This window comes from Erinaceus europaeus, chromosome 16 (assembly GCF_950295315.1).
Source record: "Erinaceus europaeus chromosome 16, mEriEur2.1, whole genome shotgun sequence".
NCBI lineage: Eukaryota > Metazoa > Chordata > Mammalia > Eulipotyphla > Erinaceidae > Erinaceus > Erinaceus europaeus.
Window position 1 is genome coordinate 77,885,329 of NC_080177.1, and position 17,803 is coordinate 77,903,131.

Consider the following 17,803-nt stretch of genomic DNA (forward strand, 5'->3'; position numbering starts at 1 on the left):
ACTTATTTTAATTAAAAAAATTTTTTTTTTATTATTTTTATTTGATTTGATAAAGACAGCCAGTAATCTAGAGGGAAGGGGGTGATAGAGAGGGAGAGACAGAGAGACACCTGCAGCCCTGCTTCACCACTCACAAAGCTTTCCTGGTGCAGGTGGGGATTGGGGGCTCAAACCTGGATCCTTACACATTTGTAATATATGTGCTCAACCAGGTGCGCCACCACTTGGTCCCAAGAGGTTCTGTTTAATACCTGATGTTCCAGCAAAATGGAAAAGTACTGTTTATTCAAAAGAACAGGTTTTGGGGCGGAGGCAGATAGCATAATGGTTATGCAAAGAGTCTCATATCTAAGGCTCTCAAGTCCCAGGTTCAATCCCCCACACCACAATAAGGCAGAGCTATGCAGTGCTTTGGTTAGGAAAAACAAACAGGTTTTGAATTTACGAAATAGCTTTAAAAATTCCATGTCAATGGTCAACCTAAATAAGAAAACTACTAACAATAACTTATTATAGACAAAAGGCTGATTAATATTCTTATAGCGTAAGAACACATAAATCAGTAAGAAAACTAGGAACATTTTAATAACAAATTAAAAAGTAGGGGCTGGGTGGTGGTGCACCTGGTTGCGTGCACATATTACAGTGCACAAGGACCCACTACCAAGCCCTTGGTTCCCACCAGCAGGGGAAAGCTTTACGAGTGGTGAAGCAGGGCTGCAGATGTCTCTCTCCCTCTCTATCTCCCCTTTCCCTCTCCATTTCTGACTGTCTATATCCAATACATAAATGAATTTAAGAAAAAAATTAAAAAGCACAACCCTATGACACAGGATTGAGTCCCAATACCACACTGGGGACAGCTCTGGCATTGTGGTGTCTCTCACTCTGTCATTATCTTAAAAAGGGGGGAAGGGGAGTTGGGTGGTAGCACAGTGGGTAAAGCGCAAGTTGCCCGAAGTGCAAGGATCGTGGTTTGAGCCCCTGGCTCCCCACCTGCATAAGTAGTGAAGCAGGTCTGCAGGTGTCTGTCTTTCTCTCCCCCTCTGTTTTCTCCTCTCTCCATTTCTCTCTGTCCTATCCAACAATGGCATCAATAACAACCACAACAAAACAAAGGCAACAAAAGGGAATATTTTAAAAAGGGGAGGAGGCGGCCTGGGAATGCTGTAAAATAAAATCATACATGTACAAGGCCTTGGCTCATAAAAACGCACATACACAAAGCAGAGAAATTACTAGATCCCGGGGACCCAAACTGGGATCCTCACACCAGCCCTTGCGCTTCACGCCATGTGCGCTTAACCCACTGCACTACTGCCCGACTCCCCCTTTTCCTTTCTCTTATGATAAAGGAGTGAAGGAGGAAAGGAGGGAGGGAAAGAGAGATACTTGCAGCACTGCTCCACTCCCACCTGTGAAGCTTGCCCCCTGCAAGTGGAAATGAGGGGTGTGGGGAGCTCAAAGCTGAGCCCTGCAGGTAGTGACGTTTGTACTCTACTGGCTGGGCCACTGTTTGGCCCCCATTTCTACTTTTTTATTCCATTTCTACTTTTTATAGGTTAGTGTGGTCTTTTATTTTCTTGTGCTCCACATAAGCAATCACAGGCAATTAATTCTCAGGGCTTATTTCTGAACAGGCCCTGGCGAGTTTCTGAATTTCTGACTCAAGATCTTTTGACTTTACGCTAGGCGTCAAAGTCAACAACTTGTTCCCGCAGGCTTGGCTGTGCTTGCTAAGACTTGAACATTAAAGAACAAAACACAAAGAAAGAAAAGTACAGTGTAGGGAGCCGGTGGTGGCGCAGCAAGTTAAGCGCATGTGGTGCAAAGGGCTGGGCCTGGCGTAAGGATCCCGGTTTGAGCCCCCGGCTCCCCACCTGCAGGGGGGTCGCTTCACAGGTGGTGAGGCAGGTTTGCAGGTGTCTGCCTTTCTCTCCCCCTCTGTCTTCCCCTCCTCTCTCCATTTCTCTCTGTTGTCCTATCCAACGACATCAATAATAACTACAACAATAAAACAACAAGGGCAACAAAAGGGAATAAATAAATAAATGAATAAATGAAGTAGAGTGTGGAGATCTGGATGAAGTTAAGTGTGTAAAGTATTGTTAAATGAAGCATAACTAAAAGGTGCACAGGACCAACCAAAACATATCCAGATGGGTTCCAGGGACCCTGAGGTAGAAGCACCTTCTCCTCTCTGCCCTCCCAAAGTACCAACCAAGCCTGAGAGAGGGCATGCAGTCAGCAGTGACAGAGGCAGGCAGGGCTGGGCATGCAAGCGCCCAGCAAGCAGCAGCGAGGGAGCTACTCTGCCCATGACAGAACTCAGCACACCGCAGTGGCCATCGTCACGGCAAAGCCCAGCAGGTACTCAAAAGCTGCCGAGAGGAACAGGAACAGTTTCCCAACACCAGGAAAGAAGTTTCCCCCTAACTTTTTTTTGTAAGTTCATGTCCAGCCCCCAAACAATCCTGCACTGGTGGTGGTGAGGGCAGCAGAAGCCTAAGATTCAGAGGCAGGGGAAGCCTCCTTTGTGATTGAGGCGCTGAAGTTCTCAGAAAGAGAACCTGAGAGTAGAGTCCAGGAGCTAGCATGGCAGATGATGCTTGGACCATCCAGCTCATGTCCCAAGTTCAACCCCTGGCATCCCACGTGTTGAAATGTTTCTCTCCTCTCGTTTCCTTCCTTCTCCCCCCCTCCCTTTTTAAAAAGAACTAAGTCCTGGCTTTATTTCTCTCACTGTCTGCCTATCTCTTGGTCCTGACACTAGGAAAATAAAGATCAGTTTTCTGGCTGGAGGGATGGAACAGGCAAGTCCAAAAGTAAGTACCAAAAGGATCACAGAAAGGAAGTAAGGAACCCTTAATTTTAAGATTATTATGGGGGGTCAGGTGGTAGCACAGTGGGTTAAGCGCACGTGGCACAAAGCACAAGGACCGGTGTAAAGATCCCAGTTCCAGCCCCTGGCTCCCCACCTGCAAAGGAGTCGTTTCAGAGGTGGTGAAGCAGGTCTGCAGGTGTCTATCTCTCTCCCCCTCTCTATCTTCCCCTCCTCTCTCCATTTCTGTCCTAGCCAACAGTAATGACATCAATAACAACAATAATAATAACTACCACAATAAAAAGGGCAACAAAAGGGAATAAATAAATATTAAAAAAGATTATTATGAACTTGTAAGCTCCAAGTATGCAAGTATGATTATGACCCTAAACCCTAACGTACACAGATTCCCAAGAAAAGTGTGAATGATACTGGGTTGTCAGAGACATCGTGGGGGCCAGGTGGTGGCGCATCGGGTTAAGTGCTCACATCACAGTGCACAAGGATGCAGGCTCAAGCCCTTGGTCCCCACCTGCAAGGGGGAAAGCCTCACAAGTGGTGAAGCAGGGCTGCAGGCACCTCTCTCTCCTGCTCCCTCCTTACTGTTTCTCTGTCTCTATTCAATAGCAAATAAAAAGTTAAAAAAAAAAAAAAAGAGAGACATCACGTATTTTTGCTCAGAAAAATATGTCATGGTTTTTCCAACAACCCAATGAAAGTATGAGCCCAGATAAAAGCTTTGCAAGTGGTGAAGCAGTGTTGCAGATGTCTCTCTCCCTATCACCCTTCCCTCTCGATTTCTGGCTGTCTTTATTGAGTAAATAAATAAAAAGATTAAAAAAAAAAAAAAAAAAGACTTTCATCCCGAGACTCTAGAGTCCCATGTTTAATCCCTTATACTGCTATATGCCAGAGCTGATCACTGCTCTGGTCTTTCACCAGGTTTCTCTCTCTCTCTCTCTCTCTCTCTCTCTCTGGACAAATATTTAAAAAAAGATAATGGAGTAGAGGGGGAAGAAGAGAAGGGGGAGGGTCACTGTTGGCTTTAATAATTAGGATTGTTGGGGCCAGGCGGCAGCACATCTGCTTAAGCGCACACATTACAGCGCACAAGGGCCCAGGTTCAAGCCTCCAGGCCCCGCCTGCAGGGGGAAAGCTTTGTGAGCAGGGAAGCAGGGCTGCAGCTGCTGCTTTCTCTATGTTCCTTCCCCTCTCAATTTCTCTGTCCTATCAAGTAAAATGAATAAAATATTTTCAAACTTGAAAATAAGACAATATGAATTTTTTTAGGATACATGTTTTTAGTGAATGAGAGATTTTCAAAGGCCTTAGTATGCATTTCTTTGGAACGTTGTTAAGGATGTTATAAATTGTTAAAATCATACAGAATGTGATATTATGTGGAAACACCTGCTTCCTTTTTAAATTTAAAAAATATTTATTTACTTAGGATAGAGAGAAACTGCACTAGGAGAGGAAGATGAAGGCGGAGAGAGAAATACCTATAGCACTGCTTCACCACTTGTGAAGCTTCCCGCTTGCAGGTGGGAGCCAGAGGTCTTGAACCTGGGTCCTTCTGAACTTTTTTTTTTTTTCCAACCAAAGCACTACCCAACTATGATTTACGATGGTGTGGGGATTTGAACCTTGGACTTTGGAGTCACAGGCATGAGTCTCTTTGCAAAACCATTACGCCATCTCCCCCACCCAACCTGGGTCCTTCTGTACTGGAACATGCACCACCTCCCAGCTCCTGACACAGGCTTTCCATTTGTCCTTTTAGTAATATTTAAATATTCTACAATAGGGGGAGAGTGGACAAAAATTAACTCAGTTCTAGAATACAAGACCTTTTCTTTATTAGGCCAAGGAAGAGAATGTGCCAGAAATACCAATTACAAGAGGCAAGGCTCTGCCTGGTGCTCACCTTATAGCACCTGTATTTATATAGGACCACCAGAAGAATAGTCATGATAACAATGACGCTGATCATGATAGCAGCATTTAGAATCGAGTGCAGCGCTCTCTGGCCCACAGTCTCAGTGTCTTCTGTGAACGGGGTATAGATTCTATAATAGAGCAAACACAAAGTCCCAAGTAAGTGTTAATTGACAGTTCCAAACCATATGCTCCCTCCCACACAGGATTTTGTTCAACTTGACTGATCTAACTCACAACTTCCCACTTTGTCAATCTAGCCAGATTTTTTAAACCTAAGAAAAACAGCTATCATTTAAAACTTCTCAAAAGAGTTTCCATCTCCTTTGATCTCAGAAGAAAAGGAGATTATCTGTACTAAGGAATGGCGGACTTCTACGTAAGTCAGACACTGGCTCCATCTAGTGGATGCTTTAGACTGAAATAATTAAGCCTGTCAGATACTCTTTTTCCACAACTTATGTGTTAGAGTCAAATTGTGCCATATAAATTCTGTAGGCTACAAGTGATTGTCAGAGGAAAGAAATATGGATTATAATTATTTTTTTTCTAAAGAATGACTGCAACTGGGTCTGTCTTGAGATAGTCCAACTTTTCCATTATAAGGCATAGCCAGGGGACTAAGTAACAGCCAATGAATTATAAGCAGATGTGTTGTCTGAAACGTCTAAGAAAGGAGTTAATTCTATTGAGAGGTGTCTTGTGTCCTTTCTTACCCTCTCCTCCCAGCTTCTTGTAGGGAATTCCACTGAAGGACAGGCTCAGAAAAACAACCAGCCTGGGTTATGGACTCTTCAAGCCTGAGACCCTGAGTTTGATCCCCAGCATCACATGCACCAGAGTGATACTCTGGTTCTCTCTCATGTTATTTATTTATTTGTTTTTAGATGGTGGCAAGATAAAACACATACTTACAGCTGCCCGTCCTTCCGAGTGTAAAAGCTGACCGATTTGATGGTAGCCACGACCACCACCATACAGAGCGTCACGGGGACAAAGAGCATGATCACATGCTTGGCTCCGTATTTCAGGGTCAGCTCCTCGTCTTCCTCTTCATCCTGTTCCACCACCTGTTGTGCGTTACTCTGGGGTTGCCCATTGGATACCGACTCAGGGTTGCCTCGCCTCCGCCTCTCGCTGCTGTTTTCATGCCGTTCTCTGCTGTCATTCTACAAGCAAAGGGAAGAAGTGCTTTCAGTAAGTCATTAGTACAGTCAACATAACCTCTATCAAAATCAGAAAAACAATTATTGGACCTAGTATTAACAACAGGCCCATCAATACTTGTGTTCTAAAAACTCCAAGCAAGAAAGAAGCTGTTTGCAAGAAGTATGTGGTTTACACGTTTACACTATTTACTACTGACCACTGAAAAACAACAGGTCCTTCCCTGCTCTGCTTCCCCTCCAAAGCCTTGGTCATTTGCTGCAGCTACAAGCAACCAGAAGAATGCCATTTTTTTTTTTTTCCAAATTCATAAGGTACTTCTAACCTGCTGTTTCAGACAAGTTATACAAAGCACTATCTCATCTACATTATTTTTTCTGCTTTGCTGGACCTTCATGCCTGCATGATTCCACTGTTCTCAGAGGATTTTTTTCTCCCTTGGAGGGGAAGAGACAGAGAGGGAGAGAGGCTCCCCCTCTGACTACTATGGCCTCAGGGACCTGAGGCATAAAAATTTGGTGCTCTAATCTTTAAAACAAAACATCTATATATGAGACAGATCCAAAGCATCACTCTGGCATGAATGGTTCTGGGGATAAAACCCAGTATCCATGCCCGTGAGTCCAACACAAAATACTGTGCCACCTCTTGGCTTAAGATGGTGCCAGGGAACAAACATGGGTCCTCAGACATGAAAGTCTCTTGTGAAAACCCATTTTGCTGCTTTCCTGGACCTAATCTATTTTCCTTCCTTCACTCCCTCGCTTCCTTCTTTCCTTTCTTGCCTCCAGGGCTATCGCTGAAGCTCGGTGCCTGCACTAGGAATCCACTGCTCCTGGAGGCCATCTTTTTTCCATTGTTGTTACATAGGACAGAGAGAAATTGAAAGAGGAAGGGAAGACAGAGAGGTGGAGAAAAAGATACCTACAGACCTGCTTTACCACTTGCAAAGTGACCCCCCCTTGCAGGTGGGGAGTCAAGGGGCTTGAACTGGGGTCCCTGTGCTGGTCCTTGCATTTCGTATTATGTGTGCTTAGCCCGGTACACTATTACCCAGTCCCCTTTCTTATCTTTATTTTATTTTATTTATTCATAGGAAAGATAGGAGAGAGAAAGAACCAGACATCACTCTGGTACATGTGCTGCCAGGGATCGAACTCAGGACCTCATGCTTGAGAGTCAATGCTTTATCCACTGTGCCACTTCCTGGGCCACTCATTATCTTTATTTATTGATTGGATAGAAAAGGTCAGAAATCAAGAGAGAAGGGGGCGACGGAGAGGGAGAGAGAAAGACACCAGCAGCACTTCACCACTTGCAAAGTATTCCCCCTGCAGGTGGGGACCAGGGGCTTGAACCTGAGTCCTTGTGTGTTGTAATATGGGCGCTCAACCAGGTGTGTCACCACCCAGCCACCACCCGCCCTCACCACTTCTTTCTTTTTCGCCCTGCCAGGACACTGCTGAACTTCTGTTAGTGCTGAGGACTGAATCTAGGACTTGCAGTATCTCTGGCACAAAAGTATTTTTCCATAACCATATGTTGTCCCCCCAGAACCTAATCTTTTAAATAACGGTCTCTGCAGTGACGATGCTACCATGCAAAAAGACCTGGCGTTGAGGCCCCAGCCACCACACGGCAGCACCTGCACAACGCAAGTGTGTGGCGGCTCTCCTTCTTTTCCCTCTAGCTTAAAAAATAAGAGTCGGGCGGTAGCCAGTGGGTTAAACGCATGTGGCGCTAAGCGCAGGGACCAGCGTAAGGATCTCAGTTCAAGCCCCCAGCTCCCCACCTGCAAGGGAGTCGATTCACAGGCGGTGAAGCAGGTCTGCAGGTCTGTCTTTCTCTCCCCCGTCTTCCCCTCCTCTCTCCATTTCTCTCTGTCCTATCTCACAACATCAATAGCAACAACAACAATAAAAATATAAGGGCAACAAAAGGGAAAATAAATAAATAAAATAAAGTGACCCAGGAGATGGTGCCATAGATAAAGAACAGGATTCTCAAGCATGAAGCCCCAAACTCAATCCCTGGAATCACATGCCTGTTTCTCTCTCACTCCCTCCAGCCATATTTTATTTTATTTTATTTGCATCCAGAGTTAACTCTGGGGCTCAGTATTATATAAATCCACTGCTCCTGGTGGCCATTTTTTCTACTTTATTGAGTAGGCAAAAGAGAAATCGAGAGAGGAAGGGCGATAGGGAGAGATAGAGAGGGGGCGCACCTGGTTACGCACACTACAGTGCACAGGACACGGGTTCAAGCCCCTGGTCCCCACCTGCAGGGGGAGAGATTCAGGAGTGGTGCAGCAGGGCTGCAGGTCTCTCTGTCTCTTTCTCTTCCTGTGCCCTCCCTCTCAATTTCTGTCTATCCAATAATAAGTAAATAAAAATATTTTTTTAAAAATAAAATAAAAGGGGGCCGGGCGGTAGCACAGCGGGTCAAGTGCACGTAGCGCCAAGTCCAAAGACCGGCTTAAATCCCGGTTTGAGCTCCCCCTCCCCGCTCACCTGCAGTACTGCCCAACCCCCAAATCAACTTTTTAATCACTGTTCAACTGCCTCCCACAAGAAAATGTGGGTTTCTGCCCACTAAATGAAGGCTAAGCTCATTATTACCATACTTTCAACGTGGTCATCATTCTAATTTAAAAAACTAAAACTTTTAAACTTCTACTTATTTTTTTATTATAGCAATCTTTTTAAATTTAATTTTTATTATCTTTATTTATTTGATAGAGAGACATCCAGAAATCAAGAGGGAAGGAGGAGATAGAGAGGGACAGAAAGTGGTCCAAGCGGTGGCACAGTGGATAAAGATGTTAGACTCTCAAGTGTAAGGCCCTGACTTCAATCCCCGGCAAGCAACACACGTACCAGAGTGATGTCTTGTTTTTTCTCTCTCTCCTCCTATCCCTCGTATTAGTAAATAAATAAAAAAAATTTAAAGGGGGGGGGAGGGGGACAGAGAAAGAGAAACATCGGCAGCACTGTTTCATCACTCACATAGCATCAATAACAACATCAATAACAACAATAATAACCACAACAATGATAAAACAACAAACAAGGGCAACAAAAGGAAAAGAGCAGCCTCCAAGGAGCAGTGGACTTGTGGTGCAGGCACCGAGTCCCAGCAATAACCCTGGAGGCAAAAAAATAAATAAATAAAAGAGGAGGCTGCTACCCAGAGGTGACTCTGAAGTGCCTGCAGACAGGCACGGAGTACAGTGGGAGCTGCGTAGGAACAATCTCCAGCTCACCCATGAATGGCAACGGATGGCGCGGGGGCCCCACAGATTATGGAGCAGAAGTGTGGTGTCTCCCTGTTCTGTCTCTTCCCCGCCCTAAAACAACAAAGACCCCTGAACTGGGGAAGCAGCTCAGCAGTGGCGCAGCTATGAGCTACTGTGTTCGTCCCCTCGCACTGCGTTACAGTAGCGAGAATTTCAAGCTCAGAAGAGAGTCGGGGCAAGCCATCAGTGCCTTTTGTTTTAATTGCTATTTTATTTTATTTTATTTTATTTTATTTATTTCCCCTTTTGCTGCCCTTGTCTTTTTTATTGTTGTTGTAGTTATTATTATTGTGGTTATTGATGTCGTTGTTGTTGGACAGGACAGAGAGAAATGGAGAGAGGAGGGGAAGACAGAGAGAGGGAGAGAGAAAGACAGACACCTGCAGACCTGCTTCACCGCCTGTGGAGCGACTCCCCTGCAGGTGGGGAGCCGGGGGCTCGAACCAGGATTTTTACGCCGGTCCTGGCGCTTTGCGCCACGTGCGCTTAACTTGCTGCGCTACCACCTGACTCCCACGCCATTAGTTTCTAAAGGCATGGGAATGGATGAGGTCTCAGGAAGTAGACGAAAAGTAGCAACAGTAAGGCATACTGGTGATTAATATAATGCAACAGTTAAAGCCTTAAATTAAGCAGCTGATAACAGGAGGAAAAAACCAGCAAAAGAGCCAACAATAAGGAAGCAAAAAGAAAAACTCAGAAGTCAATGTCATAGACACCAAAGAGACATTTCAAAGCAGCGTCATCAATAGTGAGGCAGGTTGAGAGCAGAAAGGCCAGTGGATTTGGAAGCATAAAGTTCATCAACATCTTCACAAAGGAAAATAGTTGAACCATAAATTATTATAGGCTGGGGAATAAATGGCAACTGAGACATAAAAGACAATCATTGTTTGAAGCAGGGAAAAAAAGTGACATGACAATGGAAGGAACTGAAACCTGAACATTATCTTAGGGCTGTTAAGAGAGGAGCATACGCATCAGGTCAAAGTATAAAGCTGAGATCAGAGAAGAGATCGCTAAAACAAAGCATGGGGATCACTGATAAGGAGAGGAAGAAGACAGGAGTGAGGAGGCATCCTTATGAGGCTTTGGTGCCCTCTACTTCAATCTAGAGGTCACAAAGTAGCATTTTGAAATCACTGGAAAATAGTTATGAGGACCCAAACCCTATGAGGAAGGAAAACTTTTCAAAACACAAAAAAAATAGAAGCAAAATACACCGCACACCGAGAAAGAATTTTTGCTGACCCTTAGTCACTAAAGTGGCCAAAGTGCAACAGGAAGGAAACAGTATGAGGTCTGAAGCACAGGGACATGGTACAACAGACAGGGAGAAGAACTAACAGAATTCTACTTCCCTTTTCGTAATAGGAAGTGACTAAGTCATATGCCAAGAATGTTATGTTTGTGACTAATGTTCAACAATAAATGATTACCAATAATTGTACGCCAGCTTGGTTTACTGTTCCACAGAAACCAAACTGCAAACAACAATGGCTATCTTTACAGAATATGCTCCTACTATTTTATTTATTCTTTCCATATGATGGAAGTTTTGGTAGAACACTAAAAACAATCTAAGGCCTCACAGTGAGGAAATATCAAAGGAGGAATCTGATTTAAACCCCTTGCTCCAAAGCAGGTATCCTATCTGTGATACCACAGCCATCCTACTAGGCTGACAAGGCTGTAACGGGGTAAGTGTGGATCAAAGAGGCAACTGCAGTATGTGCAATCACTGCACTCAACTGGATGCTCTGGTTTATGAGGAATGCTGGCCAACCCCACCTGCCCCACCTCTGAAGCTGATGCTGGCAGTGTGTTTGGAACAGCGCTCACACACCCTTCCTCCTTACTATACTTTGACTGTGTTTTGATTTTTAAATTATCATTCATTTCTTTGATCAGGGAAAACAGTCACATGATTCTACAGCCAAAGAGAAGGTCAAGGAGAAGGCTCAGTGACAGCACAGGACTAAACTACGTGTGAAGTCTGTATTTGATTCCTGGCACCGTATATGCCAAAGTATACAGAGAGGTACTGGGGGAGCTGGAGAGATAACACAGCGGTGACGCAAACAACCTAAAGGCCTGAGGCTCTGAGGTCCCATGCTCAATCCCAGCAGTCTTAAGCCAGAGCTAAGCAGTGCTCTAGTTAAAAAAAAAAAAAATATATATATATATATAATTATATAATTATCACCACCATCACCAATGTAATTCACATGATTACACAAAGAAACAAAGTAGGTTGTCAAAAGCTCACTTGGAAAGTGTAATACGCTTTGCCTGTGCACAACCCAGGTTCAAGCCTGGCCTCCACTGTGTTGAAGGAAGCTTCACTACTGTGGTTTTTTCCCTTCTCGGACTATCTACAAAAAGAAAAAGTGAAGGGGGGAGGGAGAGAAACGAAACAAGGGAACAGCAAAGTCAACTGAAAGCAGAACCTGAGATAGGATCACAGAGCTGAGGGTGCTACACAAGGTCAGGGGTCTGGACTGCAGGCGGGGTTTCGGTTCTTTGATGCTGTGCTGTGGTGACATACTTTGAAAAGGTATAAGTCCTATTTCTTTTCTAGTTTAATATTTCTTTCAATCAGAGATAGACAGAAATTGAGAAGGAAGGGGGGGCAGAGAGGGAAAAGACATCTGCAGCACTGCTTCACCACTCTCAAAGCTTCCCCAACTACAGGGGGGCCAGGGGCTTAAACCCAGGTCCGTGTGCACTCAGCAGGGTACACCACAACAGGCCCCAAAACTGGATTTCCAAAACATAGGTTGTTTTTTTTTTTTTACCAGAGCACTGCTCAGCTCTGGCTTATGGTGGTGCTGGGGACTTGAACCTGGGACTTTGGAGCCTCAGGCATGAGAGTCCGTTTGCATAACCATTATGCTGTCTACCCCTGTCCACATACAAAGTCTTTACATTACTATTACCTCAAAAGCAGTTGTTTTTTTTTTAAAGGGGCCAAAAAGCTAGGTCACAGGGTGTGTGTGTGTGTGTGTTTTCTGGGGGGAGCGGGGTATGCAAGAGGGACAGCTCAGCAGGTAGGGCTGCTATACTGTCATGTGCAGGACCCGGGTTCAAATCCTGGCTTCAGATAGGAGGTACCATGGCACCAGAGGAAGCTTCAGTGTTTTAATGTCTTTCTCCTTCTACCTGGGTAAAAACTGGCACAGGGCGGAGGGGGGGGGCAGGTGATGGCGCACCTGGTTAAGCACTCATATTACAGTGCGCAAGGACCTAGGTTCAAGCCCCTGGTCCCCACCTGCATGGGGGAAGCTTCACAAGTGGTGAAGCAGGACTGCAGGTGTCTCTCTGTCTCTTCCCCCTCTCTCAATCTCTCTGTTTCTATCCAATAATAAATAAAAATATATATTAAAAAAAAAACTAGCATGGGACAGGGAAACTACCATGTTTGTGTTAGATTCTGATTCCAAAAAACAAATACAACACGTTCCTGGGGAAGTGGGTGGCTCAGCCATTTTTTCCCTGTGTGAGAGAGACAAGAGCACTGCCTCAGACATGCAAACCCAGCACCCTGGCTGGCACTGAGCCATTTCCCGGCCTATTCTACTTTTTCATGAAATACTATTTCATGCAAACTTACCCATGTAGCAAGTCAACAAGGCATGAGTTACAATGTATCCCACTATTCATAATATTCACTTATTTAAAATATTTAAAACAAAATCATCAGCCCCACAAGACTGGACTATAGTGTTTGGGTTTTTATGACTAGAAATGGGAGGCCGAGTCTGTACTACAGGAAAAACTAGAAGGGTAACTGGCAAGTTGTGTGGAAAACATGAAAATATTTATGTCCTAGGCAATGTTTCCAACAGAACACATAATTCCACCCAATGTCTGCCAAGAAATTGTGGTTCTGTAGAGTTCTAAGTTTAACCATTACTCCGACATCAAAGAAGGACACAAAGACACAACATTTATGGGATTCTTGTATTAAGACTTGAACTTAGGGTTCCTTAACAAACGACTAAAATTAGTGTCAAAGATTTCTGGCTTAACTTTTACTATAAAAGCAAGCGCGAGGCCTGGGTCTAGGCGCACCCAGTGCACAAGTTACAATGGACGAAGACCTGGGTTCAAGCTCCTGGTCACCACCTGCAGGAGGAAACTTTGCAGTGCTGCAGTTTCTCTCCCTCCTTCCCTTCCTCTCTTCTTCCAGCCCCTCAATTTCTCTATCAAATTAATTAATTAATAGTTAATTAATTTTTAAAAAGCATGTATGTTCCTCTGGAGCTCATCAAGGCCCCCCCCTTCTCACTATGTCACTTTGACATAGCTGGGGAAAGAAAATAACTATAAAAGTAATAGTGTAATAATACTGTCAGTTTTTTTCTTTTAAGATAGAGATTACATTTTCTTTCTTTTTTTTAACATATATATATTTATTTATTTTCCCTTTTGTTGCCCTTGTTGTTTAACATTGTTGTGGTTATTACTGTTGTTATTGATGTCGTTGTTGTTGGATAGGACAGAGAGAAATGGAGAGAGGGGAAGACAGAGAGGGGGAGAGAAAGACAGACACCTGCAGACCTGCTTCACCGCCTGTGAAGCGACTGCCCTACAGGTGGGGAGCCGGGGCTCGAACTGGGATCCTTAAGCCAGTCCTTGTGCTTTGCGCCACATGTGCTTAACCCACTGCACCACCGCTGACTCCCGAGATTACATCTCCTTTTTTTAAATCTTTTTTTAATTTAATTTATTTTCCCTTTTGTTGCCCTTGTTTTTATTGTTGTTGTAGTTATTATTGTTGTCGTTAGATAGGACAGAGAGAAATGGAGAGAGGAGGGGAAGACAGAGGGGGAGAGAAAGATAGACACCTGCAGACCTGCTTCACCGACTGTGAAGCGACTCCCCTGCAGGTGGGGAGCTGGGGGCTCGAACCGGGACCCTTACGCAGGTCCTTGCACTTTGTGCCACATGTGCTTAACCCGCTGCGCTACCTACCGCCCAACTCCCGACATTTTCTTAACATTTCATTTTATTTATGCATTTAATGAAGAGATATAGAAAGGGACCAGAACACTGCTCTGCTGTGACTTATGGTGGTGCTGAGGATTGAACCTAAGGCCTCAGAGCTTCAGGCATGAACACCTTTTTTTTTTTTTTTCCTACCTCCAGGGTTATCCTGGGGCTCGGTGCCTGCACTATGAATCCACTGCTCCTGGGGGCCATTTTTTGCTTTATTGGCTAGGACAGAGAGAAATGGAGAGAGGAGGGGAAGATAGAGAGGGGGAGAGAAAGACAGACACCTGCAGACCTACCTCACTACTTGTGAAGTGACACACACACACACACACACACACACACACCCCACCCCCCACTACCCCCCGCCGCAGGTGGTGAGCTGGAGGCTCAGAACCTTGAGAGGTTTCTGATGTGTCACTGCCGTCACCTGTATGAATACCTTTTTGCAGAATCATTATCCTATATCCCCAGCTCCCACAATACTGACAAAGTGACTGGGCCTATGGACACACAATTCAGTTTAAATTAAAAGTAGTCTTTTTATCTTTTTTCCCTACAAGATCCCAAGCACTTAAACCCCATTTAAAATAGCTTTAAGGTTTCTAATTTTGTAGACTTCTCCCACTTGAAAGAAAAGAAAAAACAGGGAGGGGGGGAAAGCCATCATCATCTAAAAATAAAATCAGTTACACCTGTCTATGATCTGCTAACTTTAAAGTCACTGATACTTAACGTCTGGAATTCAGGACTAGGAAGACACTGTGCTGACAGCACGTAAGACTTGAACGCAAGACGCCCCTCCCAGATCTGAACCCTGGCACCAGCAGTAGCCACAAATGGTCAGGAAAAGAGAGAGTGAAGGGGAGAGAGAGAGGTAGCTTAGAATTTAGAGAAGATACTGCCAAATAATGAATTCAGAGGAGATATAAGACCTGAGACATTTTAAAGTGGATTCAGGGACACATCTGCATTCGTAAGGAAATCACCATTGAGTTCTCAATGAATTATGTTCTGCATTCCTTTTCAGCTAAAAAATGACTTATAGAACTCAAAAAGGCTGTTGACAATTTATTTCCTTATAGCCTAGAAAATCTGAGTCGGGGGAGCTGGGCGGTAGCACAGCGGGTTAAGCGCAGGTGGCACCAAGCGCAAGGACCGGCGTGAGGATCCCGGTTAGAACCTCTGGCTCCCCACCTGCAGGGGATTCACTTCATAAGCAGTGAAGCAGGTCTGCAGGTGTCTGTCTTCCTTTCCCCCATCTCCATTTCTCTGTCTTATCCAACAACGACGACATCAATAAAAAAAAACAAGGGCAACAAAAGGGACTAAATACATACTTTAAACAAATCTTAAAAAAAAAAAAAAATCTGAGTCAGGGAGCTGGGTGGTGGCACACCTGGTTGAGTGCACATGTTACAATGCACAAGGACTTGAGTTCAAGCCCCCAGCTCCTAGCTGCATGGAGAAAGCTTCACAAGTGATGAAGCAGGTCTGCAGGTCTCTCTTCTTCTCTCTCTCCCCATTCCCTCTCTATATCTGGCTGTCTCTATCAAAGAAAGATAATAGAAAAAAAAACCTTAAGAATAAGCTAATCTGAATTTCTTAATCTAGTATTTTATTTTTATTCTAATCATTTTTCCTCTGCCACTCTCCCTTTATTTCTTTACATAACTACAGTGGTTCTAAAACTTTGTAAACTGGTCCTGCAAACTTTGCAGGATCTAGGACTTGGCCAGAAGTGTTTTTCTGTTTTTTTTAACCAGAGCACTGCTCAGCTGGTTTATGGTGGTGTGGAGGACTGAACCATGGACTTTGGTGCCTCAGACATGAGTATTTGTGTGTGTGTGGGGGGGGGGGGGAAGGTTTGAGAAGACAGCATAAAAATTATGCAAAGAGACTCTCATGCCTGACGCTCCGAAGTCCCAGGTTCAATCCCCCGCACCACCATAAGCCAGAGATAAGCAGTGCTCTGGTGTCTCTCTGTGTCTTTCTCTCTCTGCATCTATCTCAAAAATAAAATACTTAAAAATTTTTTAAAAAGAGTATCTTTGCATAACCATTGTGCTATCCTGATCCCAGATGCAAGTCCTCCTCTAGCTCTTTCTCTCTCTCTTCCCCTTCCCTCTAAATTTCTGTCTTTATCCAAAATAAATAAATAAGATAAAGATGTATATCTACACTAAATTCAATACAAAACCTGGTTTTTGTCAGATCAGAATTTCATTTAGCGTAGGATGAAATCTAACAGAAACAACAGCAAGAATATAGTGAAAACACTCTTGAGTAGCAACGGTGTGGGTAAGGAAATAACTGACAAGAGTGTGGACTTGGATGAATGCCAGTTTCTTGATCATGTGAAACGATCGCACAAGGAATCAAAAGAAATAAAAGGGAAGTTTTCAGCATCTTGCCCTCTGCTTTCCCAACTCAGAGGTTTACTTCACGACATGCAGGGAAAGAGCAGAGGATTCACCGCGTAAATCTGATCTTGGCTGCTCTCACAGCAGCTGTTCATCCTTCATTCCGAGCATTCATTAAGAGCTGCTCTGACTAACAAAGGGGCGCCCGGGGTGCCAGCTGTTGCAACCTACCCTCCTTCCTGTCTAACAGAGGCTGTAATGTCCACATCAAACTGTCACATCCTCTATCAAAACAACTTCATAATCTAGCTACTCCTGACTTTTTAAAAAAGCTATTCCTAGGGAACAGTAAACAGAAGCAAGCAAGCTGCCAATGCACAGTATAGGATCAAAAATCATCTTTAATACCCTTTTAAACAAAGCACACCAAGACACAGGGCTAGGTCCTCTCCCAGGTCAAAAGCTCGTCTTTCCTTTCAGGCTCCTCTAATTTACTTACTTATTATGAGAGAAACAGGTGGGCCGGCAAGATATATCTCACTTGTATAGTAAGCTGCTTTGCTATGTAACAAGTCAGATTAGAGCCTGTCCAAACACTGAATGAAGCTCTGGTGCTGTGGTCTCTTTCATTGTCTCTCTGCGAGACAGAAACAGACACGGAGAGAATAAAACAGAAGGGGGAGGAGGGAGAGAACCAGAGCTCAGCTCTGGAATGAGGTGGCGTTGCTGGAGCTCTTGACAGGCGGAATTAACTCCTCAGCTCTTGTGATAATTAGTTGAAACTGAGTTTGCTTAATTAAAAATGTCCTTATAATAGTGTGATCTGTCTCACTGACACATCTTCAGATGTGGCCTTCCTGTCTTCTTCTGCTAGTGCTATTTGCATCAGTAATGACTTCCCGGTTTGCACTGCTCTAACCCTATACTCCCCCCCATCTATCAAAGTCTGCTTTGGGAATTTCTACTCTCCCAACAGTGAGAGCCTGCATGTGTAGTGTAAAGGACTTCCAATTCATCCCACTCACTGCTCTTTCCTCGGACTAGACTTCTGCAGGTCTGGCTGGTGACACTCCCAGTCTCTGGTGACAAAAGCACTCTAGCAATAAGACAGTCTATGTTTTTTTCTTAATTATTTTTATTTATTTTATCTTTTGTCGCCCTTGTTTTTTATTGTTGTTGTAGTTATTGTTGTTGATGTCGTAGTTGTTGGATAGGACA

General features: G+C 44.2%; 1 protein-coding gene across 5 annotated transcripts in view; it reads right to left on the reverse strand.

The window, feature by feature from the left end:
* Window positions 1-17,803, reverse strand: part of PSEN1 (presenilin 1) — a 56,666-nt gene that overhangs the window by 18,011 nt on the left and 20,852 nt on the right. For all 5 annotated transcript variants that reach the window (XM_007521745.3, XM_060175516.1, XM_007521744.3 and 2 more), the window contains exons 4-5: window positions 5,678-5,931; window positions 4,752-4,893 (exon numbers count right to left, since the gene is read on the reverse strand). In XM_007521745.3, coding sequence (XP_007521807.1) covers window positions 4,752-4,893; window positions 5,678-5,931 — 396 coding nt within the window. The remainder of the gene's footprint in view (window positions 1-4,751; window positions 4,894-5,677; window positions 5,932-17,803) is intronic.